Source organism: Mixophyes fleayi, chromosome 8 (assembly GCF_038048845.1).
Source record: "Mixophyes fleayi isolate aMixFle1 chromosome 8, aMixFle1.hap1, whole genome shotgun sequence".
Lineage (NCBI taxonomy): Eukaryota > Metazoa > Chordata > Amphibia > Anura > Limnodynastidae > Mixophyes > Mixophyes fleayi.
In genome coordinates this window covers 4,834,081-4,849,622 of record NC_134409.1, presented here as the reverse complement: position 1 = coordinate 4,849,622, position 15,542 = coordinate 4,834,081, and the positions used below count along the sequence as shown (strand labels likewise).

The 15,542-nt window shown below is 44.8% G+C and overlaps 1 protein-coding gene across 6 annotated transcripts in view; it reads left to right on the top strand.

Annotated features, from left to right (window-relative positions):
* The window catches only part of SZT2 (SZT2 subunit of KICSTOR complex), a 93,708-nt gene that overhangs the window by 69,287 nt on the left and 8,879 nt on the right, over positions 1 to 15,542 (top strand). For 4 of the 6 annotated variants that reach the window (XM_075181696.1, XM_075181698.1, XM_075181695.1 and 1 more), the window contains 12 exons: positions 1,990 to 2,122; positions 2,305 to 2,432; positions 3,328 to 3,458; positions 3,560 to 3,742; positions 6,480 to 6,741; positions 6,926 to 7,005; positions 7,130 to 7,252; positions 7,447 to 7,649; positions 8,994 to 9,072; positions 9,676 to 9,756; positions 10,013 to 10,087; positions 15,037 to 15,096. In XM_075181696.1, the coding sequence (XP_075037797.1) occupies positions 1,990 to 2,122; positions 2,305 to 2,432; positions 3,328 to 3,458; positions 3,560 to 3,742; positions 6,480 to 6,741; positions 6,926 to 7,005; positions 7,130 to 7,252; positions 7,447 to 7,649; positions 8,994 to 9,072; positions 9,676 to 9,756; positions 10,013 to 10,087; positions 15,037 to 15,096 (1,538 nt within the window). The remainder of the gene's footprint in view (positions 1 to 1,989; positions 2,123 to 2,304; positions 2,433 to 3,327; positions 3,459 to 3,559; positions 3,743 to 6,479; positions 6,742 to 6,925; positions 7,006 to 7,129; positions 7,253 to 7,446; positions 7,650 to 8,993; positions 9,073 to 9,675; positions 9,757 to 10,012; positions 10,088 to 15,036; positions 15,097 to 15,542) is intronic. The other 2 variants (XM_075181699.1, XM_075181697.1) reach the window with 1 other exon arrangement.

Here is a 15,542-nt window from a genome sequence, read left to right as displayed (position 1 = left end):
TTCACTGGGACCAGTGACATCACTGAGAATGCAGCCTATCCAGTCACTAGGAACCAGTGACATCACTGAGAATGCAGCCTATCCATTCACTAGGAACCAGTGACATCACTGAGGGCGCAGCCTATCCAGTCACTAGGAACCAGTGACATCACTGAGGGTGCAGCCTATCCAGTCACTGGGAACCAGTGACATCACTGAGGGTGCAGCCTATCCATTCACTAGGAACCAGTGACATCACTGAGGGCGCAGCCTATCCAGTCACTGGGAACCAGTGACATCACTGAGGGCGCAGCCTATCCAGTCACTAGGAACCAGTGACATCACTGAGGGTGCAGCCTATCCATTCACTGGGACCAGTGACATCACTGAGAATGCAGCCTATCCAGTCACTAGGAACCAGTGACATCACTGAGAGTGCAGCCTATCCATTCACTAGGAACCAGTGACATCACTGAGGGCGCAGCCTATCCAGTCACTAGGAACCAGTGACATCACTGAGGGTGCAGCCTATCCATTCACTAGGAACCAGTGACATCACTGAGGGTGCAGCCTATCCAGTCACTAGGAACCAGTGACATCACTGAGAGTGCAGCCTATCCAGTCACTAGGAACCAGTGACATCACTGAGAGTGCAGCTTATCCAGTCACTGGGAACCAGTGACATCACTGAGAGTGCAGCCTATCCAGTCACTGGGAACCAGTGACATCACTGAGAGTGCAGCCTATCCAGTCACTGGGAACCAGTGACATCACTGAGAGTGCAGCCTATCCAGTCACTGGGAACCAGTGACATCACTGAGAGTGCAGCCTATCCAGTCACTGGGAACCAGTGACATCACTGAGAGTGCAGCCTATCCAGTCACTGGGAACCAGTGACATCACTGAGAGTGCAGCCTATCCAGTCCTTGGGAACCAGTGACATCACTGAGAGTGCAGCCTATCCAGTCACTGGGAACCAGTGACCTCACTGAGAGTGCAGCCTATCCAGTCAGTAGGAACCAGTGACATCACTGAGAGTGCAGCCTATCCAGTCACTGGGAACCAGTGACCTCACTGAGGGTGCAGCCTATCCAGTCACTGGGAACCAGTGACATCACTGAGAGTGCAGCCTATCCAGTCACTAGGAACCAGTAACATCACTGAGAGTGCAGCCTATCCAGTCCTTGGGAACCAGTGACATCACTGAGAGTGCAGCCTATCCAGTCACTGGGAACCAGTGACATCACTGAGAGTGCAGCCTATCCAGTCAGTAGGAACCAGTGACATCACTGAGAGTGCAGCCTATCCAGTCACTGGGAACCAGTGACCTCACTGAGGGTGCAGCCTATCCAGTCACTGGGAACCAGTGACATCACTGAGAGTGCAGCCTATCCAGTCACTAGGAACCAGTAACATCACTGAGAGTGCAGCCTATCCAGTCACTAGGAACCAGTGACATCACTGAGAATGCAGCCTATCCAGTCACTGGGAACCAGTGACATCACTGAGAGTGCAGCCTATCCAGTCACTGGGAACCAGTGACATCACTGAGAGTGCAGCCTATCCAGTCACTGGGAACCAGTGACATCACTGAGAGTGCAGCCTATCCAGTCCCTGGGAACCAGTGACATCACTGAGGGTGCAGCCTATCCAGTCACTAGGAACCAGTGACATCACTGAGGGTGCAGCCTATCCAGTCCCTGGGAACCAGTGATATCACTGAGGGTGCAGCCTATCCAGTCACTAGGAACCAGTGACATCACTGAGAGTGCAGCCTATCCAGTCACTGGGAACCAGTGACATCACTGAGGGTGCAGCCTATCCCTTGACTAACCTGTGACATCAATGTGATGTACAGCCTAGTAAAATGAGTAGGCTGGATTCTCATTGCTATTTGTTCAGCCTATAAATGGCCATTGAGAACACAATGTGTGGCTAAGATTGATATTTCTGACATATATTTCTTTATATTCTAACTGGCCCTCTTGATTCCTTCCTGTCCACCTGCAGGCTGTCCGTCCATCCAGCTCTGCTCCGCACAGACGGTGTCTCGATTCCTCCTTCCCTCCGTCCTGACCGAACTTTTCAATATCATTTCATCTCTGGCCAGCGACACCAACGTCAGAGTGTTTGAAAAAATCAGGTAAGTCTTAGATTCTCTGAATCGGGGGAGAGATGTGGTGACAGAGAGGTCACACTATGGAAAGGGGGACAGGTAGGTTCAGGCGGTTATTAGACAATCACTTGCGATAGCTGAAAATTTTCTAAGAATATGATTTTATTCCTGTACAGATTTGTTTTAATTCTCAAGTTTTATTTCACCAGTGGCCCCGAAGGACCAGTGTTTGTGCCTTATTCTGCTAACCAGCATAGTCCAACTCGACCTGCCGCTGCCCGGGAGATGATCTTGCTGGGGCGTAACTTCCGCCAGTGGAGATACAACACTGAGCAGGGTGAGTCACCCTCAAACACATTGTTACAATGTATCGCTACTGGGGTTACGTGTCTTTGTTTCTCAGACCCTAATAAGTATAGCGCTAGGTAACCAATCTATTTAACGCTGTACGTTATTAATCATTGACTACAATCCATTGAGGCCTTCCCTGCTGGAATCGAAGTCCTGACATTCTTAGCCTCTGTTCTTTGCTCCCTGTGTGTTCAGGTGAGGATGAAGAGGAGGAGGATGGTACAGAAAATAATAGTGATGAGGGCTGTAAGTTGAACATGTGTAAGTTTTTGTTTGTTTGTTTTTTCTTGTTTGGTACGCTGCAAACCGAGCACCTGTGGGTGATTGGTGGGGCGTGAGACACACCAATAGGGGTGCACGGAGTAATTGTCATCACTTCTATCGTCTTCTAAATCTTTACCTAGAGACCTCTTCCACAACACACACATGCCTGTGAAATTAAAATACCTGCCTCCTCCACGGCCACTGATATGACTGTTAGGGTGTAAGCACCACGGGCTGGGTTAAAGGACACGTTAACCAAACAATTTAAAAAAAACAAAAACCTTATACTCAAAATACTCTCTTTGTGGTGTCTGTGTCTTTCACTAATGCCTTTATATATACCAGGCAGAGTTTTTAATGTTCTATGTATAGGATATACTTGTATCCATAAAGCAGTTTTCTGCAATATACAAAAGAAACAAAAATAACTTCCTTGATTATATAAAAGCTTTGATGGAAAACAACCAGGGCAATAATAAAGATAAAGCAATGAATTGTTCAAAAATTGCAGGAGGGTATTTGTCAATCCAAAAAATTAAAGGTGTCTGATGGTAGAAGACCACTTTGATCCCCCCTCACTAGTCCTACTCCGGCTCAAATACCTCTTGTACTCGCAGCTCAAAAAGGATTCCAACGTTTTGAGGCCATGGAGCTCGGCTCAGCCGATAGACCTTTGGATTTATCAACCTCAATCAGTGGTTTAATTCCTCGACAGCGGTTCCTGTTCATCGAAATACAAGACAAAAAGGTGACACTGAAGTTATACTGTAATGTCTCCATTTCCATTTTGGAGCCGCTTGGGCTTTTCTCTCAAGATAATGAGACTTTTTGTTTGATTCTTTCCCACAGCTGACCCTATACACGTACAACTGGTCCCCAGATCTGGGCGCATCTCTGAGTCGTTCACTGGTGCGTTTAATCCAGTGGCAGAACGCCCGGGCCCACGTGGTGCATTGTCTCCTGAGTCAGAAGTTAGGACTTTTCCACCACTACTGTTTCTCGGATACCCCTTGGCACGAGGACAGTAAGCAGGTAACCGCTGGCTTCCGAACGCACAAATGCTGGTATATGGTCTAAATGGATAACTGCATGCTGTAACTGTGGTATACTGACGAGTGTGAGTGGTGACTTAATTAGTCATTTTAATATCTGAATGAAAAATGTGGCTAGTGCAGGGCTTAACATAACCCGTTTACTGGGGTGGTGGGTGAGGAGCTCAGTTTTGGATATGTAGTCCTTTGGTTAGTATTGAGACATCCGAGTCAAAATGGTGGAGAGGCAGTTGGACAGTAGAGAGATAGAGGAGAAGAGAGGTCAGGGGAGGGGAGGTAGATTTGGGTGTTGTCTGTATAAATGTGATAGTGGAGGTCGAAGGGGCATAGGAATTCTACCAAGAGAAAGAGAAGGAAAGTAGAGGGACCCTGACAGCTCAATTAAAGAGAAGAATGTGTCAGAAAGAGAGACACTAAATGAGGAAAGCTAATAGGAGAACAGAAAGCGCAGCACCTTGAAGGCCAAGGGAGTGAAGGATGTGCAGGAAAAGTAGGTGTATCGAAAGCAGCAGAGGGGGTTGAGGAGGATAAATATGGAGAAGTAATGCTTCAACTTAGCTGTGAGCAGATGGCAGTCTCTGCATTGTATAGGACAGAAGCCCAATGGCAGAGGGTCAAGGAGTGAGTTAGAGGAGAGAAACTGGATTAAGCCGTTGTACACAAGTATATTGTATAATTAAGCAGAGGGAGGAGCGGTAGTTGAAGAGAGGATTAATGTCGAGAGATTGTTTCTTGAGTATAGGAACGATTTGTACATCTTTGAAGATGGAAGGGAAAGTGCCAGTGTAGAGGGGGAGGTTGAGGAGGTGAGCGCTAGATATGGGCAAGAAGGGAGGGTTTGGGAACTCACAGGCTCAAGGGGACAGGCCGGGGGGAGAAGAGAGAGGAGTGTGAAGACCTTGTCCTCCATAACATTGAGAAAGATCTGAAGATAGATAGCCAAGGGTGGGTATGAGGTGTTTGAATCTGGCAATAGGGGATTTATTGAAGGATAGTTCAGTTTTGCTTTTGAAGTCTTTGGTGACGTCGGGGGCAGTAAGGGATGAATGAGGGGTGGTGGCCAGAGAAACAGGTTGAAGATGGCAAAGACAATTCGTTTTGGTAGACAAAGCAGATATTGGGGTCTTAACGTAGGTTAGCTTGGGGATCTAGTGGCCACTGTGGTAAGAGGACAGGATAAATTTGTAGTAGAGCAAGTCAGCGTGACGTAAATAAAGTTTTTAGTTTTTATCATTCACACCAGGTTTTGCCATCATTTTCACGATGCTGGTTAAATATATTTATGTCGCCCAAATAAACCAGGGTGTATTCTGTCATTCCCTCTGACAGTCGGCCGTAAGCCATTGAAATGTTTTTTTAATTTTGAATATTATTACAAAAAAATGGTTCTGGCTAACAGTGTAGTAAATGCCGACTTTTCCTGTGCATCTGCCAATACTTATACTGAGCTTAATTGTAGTCGCGTATTGTGCTCCAACTTGTATATCTCATCCAGCAAATGGACACTAGTGTTTACTTGATGAATGCCTGTTTAGTCTGAATACCCATTAATAGGTTTGGGAGTGGGTTGCCATAGAGCTACAGGCAGTGTTCTACAGTAATATGATGGGGGAGCCATAGAGACACAGGAAGGCAGTGTTGTACATTAAATATATATATATATATATATATATAATATTATCTTCCCTCCTGCCAGAATCAATCTCCCTCACTGTCAATAACACCATTATTTCCTCAGTCTCCCAAACCTGCTGCCTTGATGTCACACTTGACTCCACCCTCTGCTTTATTCCTCACATCCAGACTCTCTCCCAGTCCTGTCGACTCCACCTTAAAAACATTGCCAGAATACGCCCTTTTCTTATTCAATATGCTACCAAAACTCTCATCCATTCTCTCATCATTTCCTGTTTGACTAATGCAACCTCCTGCTATCTGGCATTCCTGACACCCATATATCCACACTTCAATCCATCCTAAATGCTGCTGCAAGACTGATCTTCCTCTCTCACCGCTCCACATCTGCTGCACCACTCTGCAAATCCCTACACTGGCTCCCTGTGTCCTCTAGTATCCAAATCAAATTACTCACCCTTACCTACAGAGCCCTCAACAACACCCCTGCATACATCTCAAGTCTCACATCAAAATACTCTCCCTCCCGGCTTCTTAGATCTACCTCTGACCTGCACCTTGTCTCGTCTCTGGTAACAACCTTCACTTGCGCCTACAAGACTTCTAGACTTATTCCCTATGTGGTAGAGAATTCCCTACCACGCCCAGGCTATCACACAGCCTTTAAATCTTTAGAGATGATCTAAAAACTCATCTTCCCTTTTTTTTTTTTTCTTTTTTTTTAAGGCTAAACTTATTCTCCCCCCCCCCCAATAATACTATTCACACTAATGCACCTTCACAACTGTCCCAATCTACACTCAGCCACACTCGCTCCTCTTGTTTCAGCTTCTACTTAGAATGTAAGCTCTCTAATGAGTAGGGTCCTTCATACCCTTTGTTTTCATGTCTGTATTTATTTTGTCTGCCTTGTATGTCCCTGTTTTATGTATGTCCCTGTTTTATGTATGTCCTGTTATCCCTACTGTACGGCGCTGCGGAGCACTGTGGTGCCTTACAAATCTACGATAATAATAATAATATATATTTAGTCCCAATGTGTATAGAATCTTTATTTTCATTTTGTTTTTACTCCTTTTCAGGATCCCAACCCATTCCTGAATTCCACCCTGGAGGTCGATGCCCTGATCAGAAGCTCCACGCCCCCTCCTTACAAAGAGCAGACCCGGCTGGGGAACTCGGGCCGCAGTCTCCCGTCCTTACACTACCCCCCGGACATTGTGCCTTTCGATGAGGTCCTCAGGGACGTCATGCCCGTGAAGCCCATGCATCCCTCTTCTGAGGTGGACACTGTGTCGTGTCACGGAGCTCAGTTCTCAGAGATTAAAAGCACCGAAAGGAGAGGTGAGAATGAAACCCCGTTGCTGGACTCCACCGCACAGCTGACGTCCAAGATGGAGCGCACGTAATCACACAGTTGTAGTATCAGCCCATCGACATGTTGTGTGTTTAGTGCGCTATTAGGTCTGCACGTGACTTATTTGGAGTGCTCTTGTTTGTATCTAACATCCACGTTTTCCTTTTCTAGAGATGGAGAAACAACTTAAGATTGAAAATCTCTTTGTGACTTGGCAGCAGAGGTCCGCACAGTCTAATATGCCAATCAGTGTAAGTGCCGCTCCATCTGCCATCTCCATCTTACGTTCAGATTTGTTCCTCACCGTCTCCGTCCCCTCTATCTGCTCCATCACCAGGCACAATATCGATTTAATCACCGACTTTATTTCCGCAGGCTGCCGACCTAGACACCCTGAAACAGTCCGCCAGGCTGGTCCATTACTGTGCCACCCCTCTGTTGTTCGACCCGTCGTTCCAAGCGCAAGTCCACAATGACCAATGCAGGAGTGAGGGCAAGGTATTCTGATCTCATTAGAGCAAGGGCAACTATGGTTCTCCAGCAGCTGCGGAACTACAAGACCCATCGTGCGCATGCTGGGACTTGTGGTTTCACAACAGCTGGAGAGCCATAGCTAGCCAGCTCCCCGCATTACTCTGCATGCGATTGTTACATGAGCTTCGTCCGTGTCACAAACTTCTGTCTCTACCCAGAAACGGCACCAATCCAACGACTCCAGTAACTCGGGCAGAGATCGCAGTTACAGTTGCGATTCCAATGATATGCCGCTCAGCAAAGCCAAGGAGGAGCCGTGGCTGCAGGAGCTGTGCACGGCGTTTATGCAGCAATACATTCAGTACCTGCAGAGCACTGGGTTTATCCTGGTACAGCTGCGCCCCGCCTCTCCCGCACGCAGGTGAGTGCCCTTTCCAGACGCTGCTTTCCCCTTTCTGGGTCACTGAAGCCCTGCATGTCAAACTTCTCTCATTCCGGGGTTGGGTTCGTCCGCTTCCATAGCCTACGCCATATTTAGGTTGGCTCCAGGTAGTTACGGTCTAAGTTACCAGTAAATACTCTTCTCCAAACTAAAGGAAACGTACCGCAGACACTAAGCTGTGGTTTCAGTTAACCATGAGGTGTTAATTTGCGCCGCACGACCATTTACGGTACTGAAATCTTTACTTCTTCTTGCTTGTATCCCTAAGAGGTAAGACCAAAAATATGCGACGATTTTAACCCATGATTGAACCTTGCGCAATCTTCCTACAGGACTTCGCACTTAATTGCCCCTTAGTGAAGAGAAAAAGAAACAACACATAACGGGTAAAACGGGTCCCAATGTGATGCAAACGAGTTTGGTATTGGTCCGCCATTGTCAACGTTCACAACAAATAAAAACTTCTATTGTTACCGTTAGTTGTGTAGCGTAAATTGCTCATGTTAATAAAGATAGCGGATGCGTATGCGCCAGCACAGACTGGCTCCATCTCTATGACTGGAGTGGCGGAATGAGGGAGGTAAGCGGCAGTCTGACATAGGCCAAGTACATTAAGAGCAGCTCATGCAGACCTGCAGGAATACGCTTATACGCCTGTTGGGAGGTGTATCTTTTGCGCCTGATACATGCTGATGATGACTTGGCATATATCAGGCACATGTGTGCTGCCGATGCTGAGCCTAACGCATTTTGAGATATGTACAGTTATGCGTATGGGTGCAAATATGCTATTGTTGGATGTGCTGTTCTGCCATGTCGCTGCGACATTCCTTTAATGTTATGTAATTAAGAGGTCCCTTGCCAGCTTTATGGACTCAGAAACCCCATCTTGGGTGGCGTTCTTCTAAGCGTCCCTCTCATCCCCTCACCCTTTGGAAACCCATTCCATGCAATCTTGCAGGAGCTTCGAGGTTGTAAGCACTAAAGACGCTGGAGAGGTAGAGTAACAGTTGTGGGTTTAGGTGACACTGTCTGATGGCAGCTGTCAGCGTTCTGCCTTGCGGCTCTACCTCTCCAGCACCCGCATGGTTCTCGTGGTGGCAGCTCCTGGTCAGGAACGCGTCACGTTCCCGTAAACTATTCTGTGCATGGGTTATAAAGGCTTATGGGCCATGTTTTCATATGTATGAAAAAAAATGTTAAGAAGTAAAACAGAATCTAGAAATACTTTTATATACAAAGAACTGATGTGGACAATAGAGAGTAAATTATCAAGGGAAATTGATAAAAACCAGTGATTGAATTTTTTTCTGTGTATTGTAGCACGGCGCGGATTAGACCAGTGGCCTCGTTGGCCCCGGAGAACAGAACTTCAAAGCCCAAATGCGAGGGTAGTCCTAAGGTGAGTCCGGAGTTCACCATGAGTGTGAAGGTTGCAGAAAAGCTTTGTTAGAGGCCAGATAATTGGGCAAAATTTGGTTATTGAGGACTTAGGTATTTTTCTTTCGTAACGTTGAGCTTATGGGAGGTATAGCTGGTCGCAGTATGAGGTGGACATCTAACAAGGAGGAAGACTCCGCCCACTACGGTGATATCTGTTGCCGTTTTTCCTTTGTTGTCAACTGTCCCCAATTTTCAGGCACAGCCCTGTATTTTAAAGGTGTGTTCCTGACATTTGTTGACGATAGCGGTGTCACTATACCTTCAGTATTAAAAAAAAACAAAAAAACACTACAATTCTTCTTTCTTCATTCTCTTATCTGTACAAATATAGATGTGGTGTACAAAGGCCCGTCTAGGCCGTACATCATGTGAGGTGCTTGTATAGAGCAGGAAAGTGTCTCTGGAAACTATTTATAAACTCTGTATTTTTCATTTTAGTTTAGTGCCCTCAGGAGGATAAAAGAGGGGGCATATAATTATTAATCGGGCCCGGGTTATCGGAGTTCTACAAATTTACTATGAAGACGTGGGCCCAGATTTATAGTCTGTTTATGTTTTGCAGAGTACAAGTTCTACAGTTATCACTTACCACCTGCAGAGGGCGCTGCCTGGAGGGATCGTGCTGATGGAGCTCTCCTTCCAGGTTGGTGGCTGTGATAGAACTGGGAGAATAGGAGTGTGCAGCACATTTCATTAGGAACGTACTATTTTTTTTTATTTTTTTAAAGGCATTATAACATTCATCCATCATCTTTAACCCCCTTTCATCTTCATCATCATTATCCATTACCCCCTCATCCTCCTAATATCCCCACCCCTTGCACACGCCTATGACTGGGAATGCTGAGTTGGGAGGGGGTGGCCCTAGAACTGTGATGATTTGTGTCTCTCTCCTACAGGGATGTTATTTTTGTGTGAAGCAATATGCACTGGAATGTTCCCGCATCCCAATGGGCCAGTCTGTCAACTCGCAGGTACCTCTACACATACACCATATATACATACATCATCTCTTTGTTATCCTTCCACTTTCAAATGCTACATTTAAAGTGAACCTGTCACCACAAATTAACGATTCTCACTAATTTCAAGGGCTCACAATTTAGTGAAAGACAAAAAACAGGAACTAGGGACCAGTGACATCACTGAGAATGCAGCCTATCCAGTCACTAGGAACCAGTGACATCACTGAGAGTGCAGCCTATCCATTCACTAGGGACCAGTGACATCACTGAGAGTGCAGCCTATCCATTCACTAGGAACCAGTGACATCACTGAGAATGCAGCCTATCCAATCACTAGGAACCAGTGACATCACTGAGAGTGCAGCCTATCCAGTCACTAGGAACCAGTGACATCACTGAGAATGCAGCCTATCCAATCACTAGGAACCAGTGACATCACTGAGAGTGCAGCCTATCCAGTCACTAGGGACCAGTGACATCACTGAGAGTGCAGCCTATCCAGTCACTAGGGACCAGTGACATCACTGAGAATGCAGCCTATCCAGTCACTAGGGACCAGTGACATCACTGAGAATGCAGCCTATCCAGTCACTAGGGACCAGTGACATCACTGAGAATGCAGCCTATCCAGTCACTAGGGACCAGTGACATCACTGAGAATGCAGCCTATCCAGTCACTAGGGACCAGTGACATCACTGAGAATGCAGCCTATCCAGTCACTAGGGACCAGTGACATCACTGAGAATGCAGCCTATCCAGTCACTAGGAACCAGTGACATCACTGAGAATGCAGCCTATCCAGTCACTAGGAACCAGTGACATCACTGATAGTGCAGCCTATCCAGTCACTAGGAACCAGTGACATCACTGAGAATGTGCGCACTTGCGTGATGAGACTCTGACAAGACTTCGCTAGTAATTGATTTCCTGCCTGGTAGTGTAAAGTAGGATATGGCTCTTCTCAAGTAACATTTGGAAGTAGGATGAAAAGTTTATATTTTAAAAGTATTTCTGTTTGCCTTGGTTGAATAGACAGATTATGTGGTTTTGACAGGTTCCATTTCATAGGGATTTATTCAAAATATATTGATATTTGGGTATCCTGGACTGAAACTTGTGTATAATATGTATTCGATTATTTTGAGTTGGGATCTACCCTGTGCTTGTGAAAGTGATATTATAGATCACTAGTGTTCACATGTCTGTGCTGTCAGGTAGCGGTAGTGTGATTCTATAGGGTCATTTATTAACATAGTGCAAATGTGTATTAACCTTGTAACAACATGTCAGCAATTTGATCGGTCAGGGTCCACTTCCTTTTTGTGTCTTTCCATATATCTTATTTGGAGCACAAGTATATTCATCTGTGAATGATTAGTTCTAAATAATTGTTATGTTACTAATTCTCTGACCTGGGATGAGGATGACCTGGGATAATGTCTGCACCTTATCCATGGTCTGCTGTATGTTAGAGGATGGAAACTTCTTGGCCACATTACAATATTTAATGTGAGGGACTGTGTGGCAGCTGGTCGACCCTGCCTGAAGAGGGCGTTCCAGGGTAACGTGTCGCTCGCATCCTTGGAATGCCCTCTACGCCCAAGTACGCCCAACTTCTGCTCAACCTCCTGGCAATCAGGATAAATATCGCAGTGCGTCGAGGACTTTTCATCTTGAAATTAGTAAATGCAAATGTCTGATGGTTTGATGTCGGCTACATCCACGTTTCCATATGTACCACTCAGTGTCCCCTCCTGCCTTAATTTACTTTACAGTCAATTGTCAAATGTGACCGATTTGACAATGCAAAGGTTGGCCGAAATTTGGAGATGTGGTTATACGTGATTGGGAGAGAAGTTTCCATTTGGCAATGTCTGTATATGGTTACCTGTATTTGTGTCATTTGTGTGTTTTATTTAGGGGTCGGTGGAGGGCATTTTACCAATAATTTCTAGACTTTTGCTCATTTCTGTTAGTCATGTTCTTTTTATTATAGTTTTATACCTTTTTTGTATTAATTGCAGTTAATGACTAACAGGTTACTTTGTTATCCCTGTTTGGGGAGTCGCTCACCTTTTTATCACGCTGCGTCTCTGTTCAGTCGTTCGTCTGCTAGTTACACTGATTCATTTCTTCTCGGCTGAGCGGTACCCCGCAGCCACCAGGAAGATGTGCGGTTAATAACCAGAGCTGCACGGGTCATTGCATTAAAGTCTGTGTGAAGCGAGGGACCGGTGGTGCCCCAGGATGGGGGGAGGATGATTGAGAACCCTTATTGGGTTAACGGATTCATCTTTCCGGCACAGATTTCCCTTTGCAACGGCGAGGGGCTGAGATGTTTATACCCTGGCGCTAACTGCTCCTGTCACCGGTGTGACACACAGATGCTGTGATCACGCCTAATTGGCCTTGTTGATTATCACTGTGTGAGAGGATATCTGCTGGAGGGATTTATTAGCTCTTAGCAATTAATGTAACAAGCTCGTATACAATGTGCAGTCCGATGGCGGAAAATAACAGACTATATGCAACTAAAGATGTCTCTGCTTCCTGGATGCAGTTCAGTAACAACCTTGATTTCTTTATTGGGAAATAAAAATCCACACTCACACTATCTGCTATGAAATATAGGAATCCATATAAATGATGGGACTAGGAAACTACATAACGAGGGCCGGTATCATCATCATCATCAGCATCATTTATTTATATAACGCCACTAATTCTGCAGTGCTGTATAGAGAACTCGCTCACATCAGTCCCTGCCCCATTGGAGCTTACAGTCTAAATTCCCTAATATATACACAGACACACACACACACAGACAGACTAACACAGATTGACTAGGGTCAATTTTGTTAGCAGCCAATTAACCTACCAGTATGTTTTTGGAGTGTGGGAGGAAACCGGAGCACCCGGAGGAAACCCACGCAAACATGGGGAGAACATACAAACTCCACACAGATAAGGCCATGGTCGGGAATTGAACTCATGACCCCAGTGCTGTGAGGCAGAAGTGCTAACCACTGAGCCACCGTGCTGCACCGCTATGTCCATATAACAGCTCTGACACCCTCACATTTAACACTTAGACCTTCTTTGTCTATATGCATTTAAGAGACCTGCATATACCAGTGTAGCTGGAGTTAATTATTCTTCATATAAGGCTTGTACAAGTGAGCTATAATGATTATAATACAGCGCCCCCTAGTGGCCAATCTGTCATGGCTAATGAAGCGTAGGGGTAAGCTATCTTGGACTTGAGTTTCTTGAACATGGGAGTACTCCTGTTTTACCAAGTATAAAGAGATATATTATTTAAACAATAGCTAATGGGTCCATATAAGTCTCTTTAAAGTGTCTCTGTGGAGTCACTGGTCCTTAGTGAATGAATTGGCTGCACTTTGAAGTTTACCTGTCTCCTACACATAGAGACGGCAGCTATTGCGTGTGCTGAGCCAATATTAAAAGGACTCTAAGCTTCTATGTTATTTTATATTTGTCTATGGTAAATATTAAGGGTTTCATATATAAAAATTTATTTTAGGACTTTACCTAGTTTCAATGATGGCGATATTAATTCTTCTTGCAGAACTAGCCATTCAGTATAGTGGCCATTGTTCCTCTTCTCTTCCCCTTTATAAGTGATGCCTATATAAACTCCTGCAAGTAAGATCAGTATAAAGAGTTTTGATGTCATTCCTTCAGTGTTCATTAGTAAAACTTGTGCAATGCACTCCTGACTGTAAATATATTATGGATCGTCTATCTGAGGTGACATCACTTGGGTGCTAGTGAACTGAATTGCTGCATTCTCGTGTATGTTGCGTCCACTCACACAATGGCTTCTCCTAAGTTTTGCCGCAGGACAGTCTGCAATCCTGATACAAAAGGATTAATCCCGTAGAATTTAGGATGCAGGATTCCTTTGTAGTTGGCCAGAGACATATTGCTGCCCATGCTCACTCTGTAGGTTTATATATATATTTGCTTATTTGTGTTCTTAAACTTGTAACATATCAAAGAGTAGTAGATAAACCTTTATATACTGTCATACTTCACAGGATTGAAAAACATTTGCCTTAGAAAGTACATGGCGAACGGACAGATTCCACAGAGTGACGCTAATTTTCTTAGTTTACACCTGAAGAAAGGTCCCATCTTTGTCTATAAATATAGCGTAACCCTGCAACAATCTTCATCACTCTGTACCTTTTACAAAAACTATTTCAACCAACACATTATAAATGTCCCTTGTTGGAGTATGTGATGCCAATCCCTTGATTAAATTCTTCTCGATACATGTAAGTGAGTCGTCACCAAGTAAACTCTTGAAATGAGAGATGGCAAATCTTAATACGTTCTATAAATATAATTTTGGTACAAGTGGTGAAGAGGATGCTTGTAGATTAAAAGCATTGGTATGTGTTGGAGATTGGTATTTCCATGATAACTTTGGAAATCTCTTGCACAGAATATAAAAAAGTACATTGTCTGAATTTGTTATTCAGACACAGATGTTGTTTAAGTTTGTGGAAATTTGGCAAATAAATCTTTCTCTATAACATGCATCATTTTTCTACACATGTTTATCTCAATGTAAGAAAGTTTGTACCTCAATGGACCCCTATAACATTAACCGCTGTGATCTCTCTGATAACGGATTATTTGGTTTCCTCAAGAGCTTGAATTAAAACTTAAATGAAACCGAAGATTGATTGACATATCAGATAGCGTATGGACCAAATCCTAGTGTAGAAATAAAATCATGTATTCCAAGTTACCCGGCTAATTTTTATCTTTCTCTCTGCTCGAGGTCCTTCTGTGTTACTGAAGCTTTTTAAGGAGGGTGAATTAGAAATGCCCAGTTCAGAGATGGTGGTGTTACTTGTGTGTCTACCCATCTAGTTGTAGAGTAGTTCCTCTTGTGTACATGTGTCCTATCCTCTTTTATCAGGGCGCACTCTCCATCCGGACTCCTTGCAGGAGTACCACAGAAAGTGCCTCCGAATCTGCGGTACGTCCCCCCTGGTGGCCCCTCTCTCCTGTGCTTGGTGGTCAACTGTACGCTTCCGTCAAAGTTTCTTTTTGTGGTCTATACGTCTTGTCCTTCATCCTTTTGTTGTTTGTCACTAAAACTACTGAGCGTCTCCTGCCTTTGTCTGACACGGAGTTCATGATCTTGTATCACATTCTCTAATTTGTAGATCTGTCACGGTCTGTCATATTCTTTCTGGAACCGTTGTGCCTGTCAGTCAGTTGTCTGCTCTCCTTTCATGAGTGTTGAGCCCTGTGATTCTTCCTTATTCCTTCTGTAATGTCACGTTACCCATTCCTTGTGTTGCTCGTGGCTCACATAACATATCTTGCTGCTTTAACTCCCTAAACTCACCCTCCTCTCCACCACACATTGCAGGTGATAGTTGGGCTGCCCATGGCTTGTGCTGCAATGGATTCATGAGG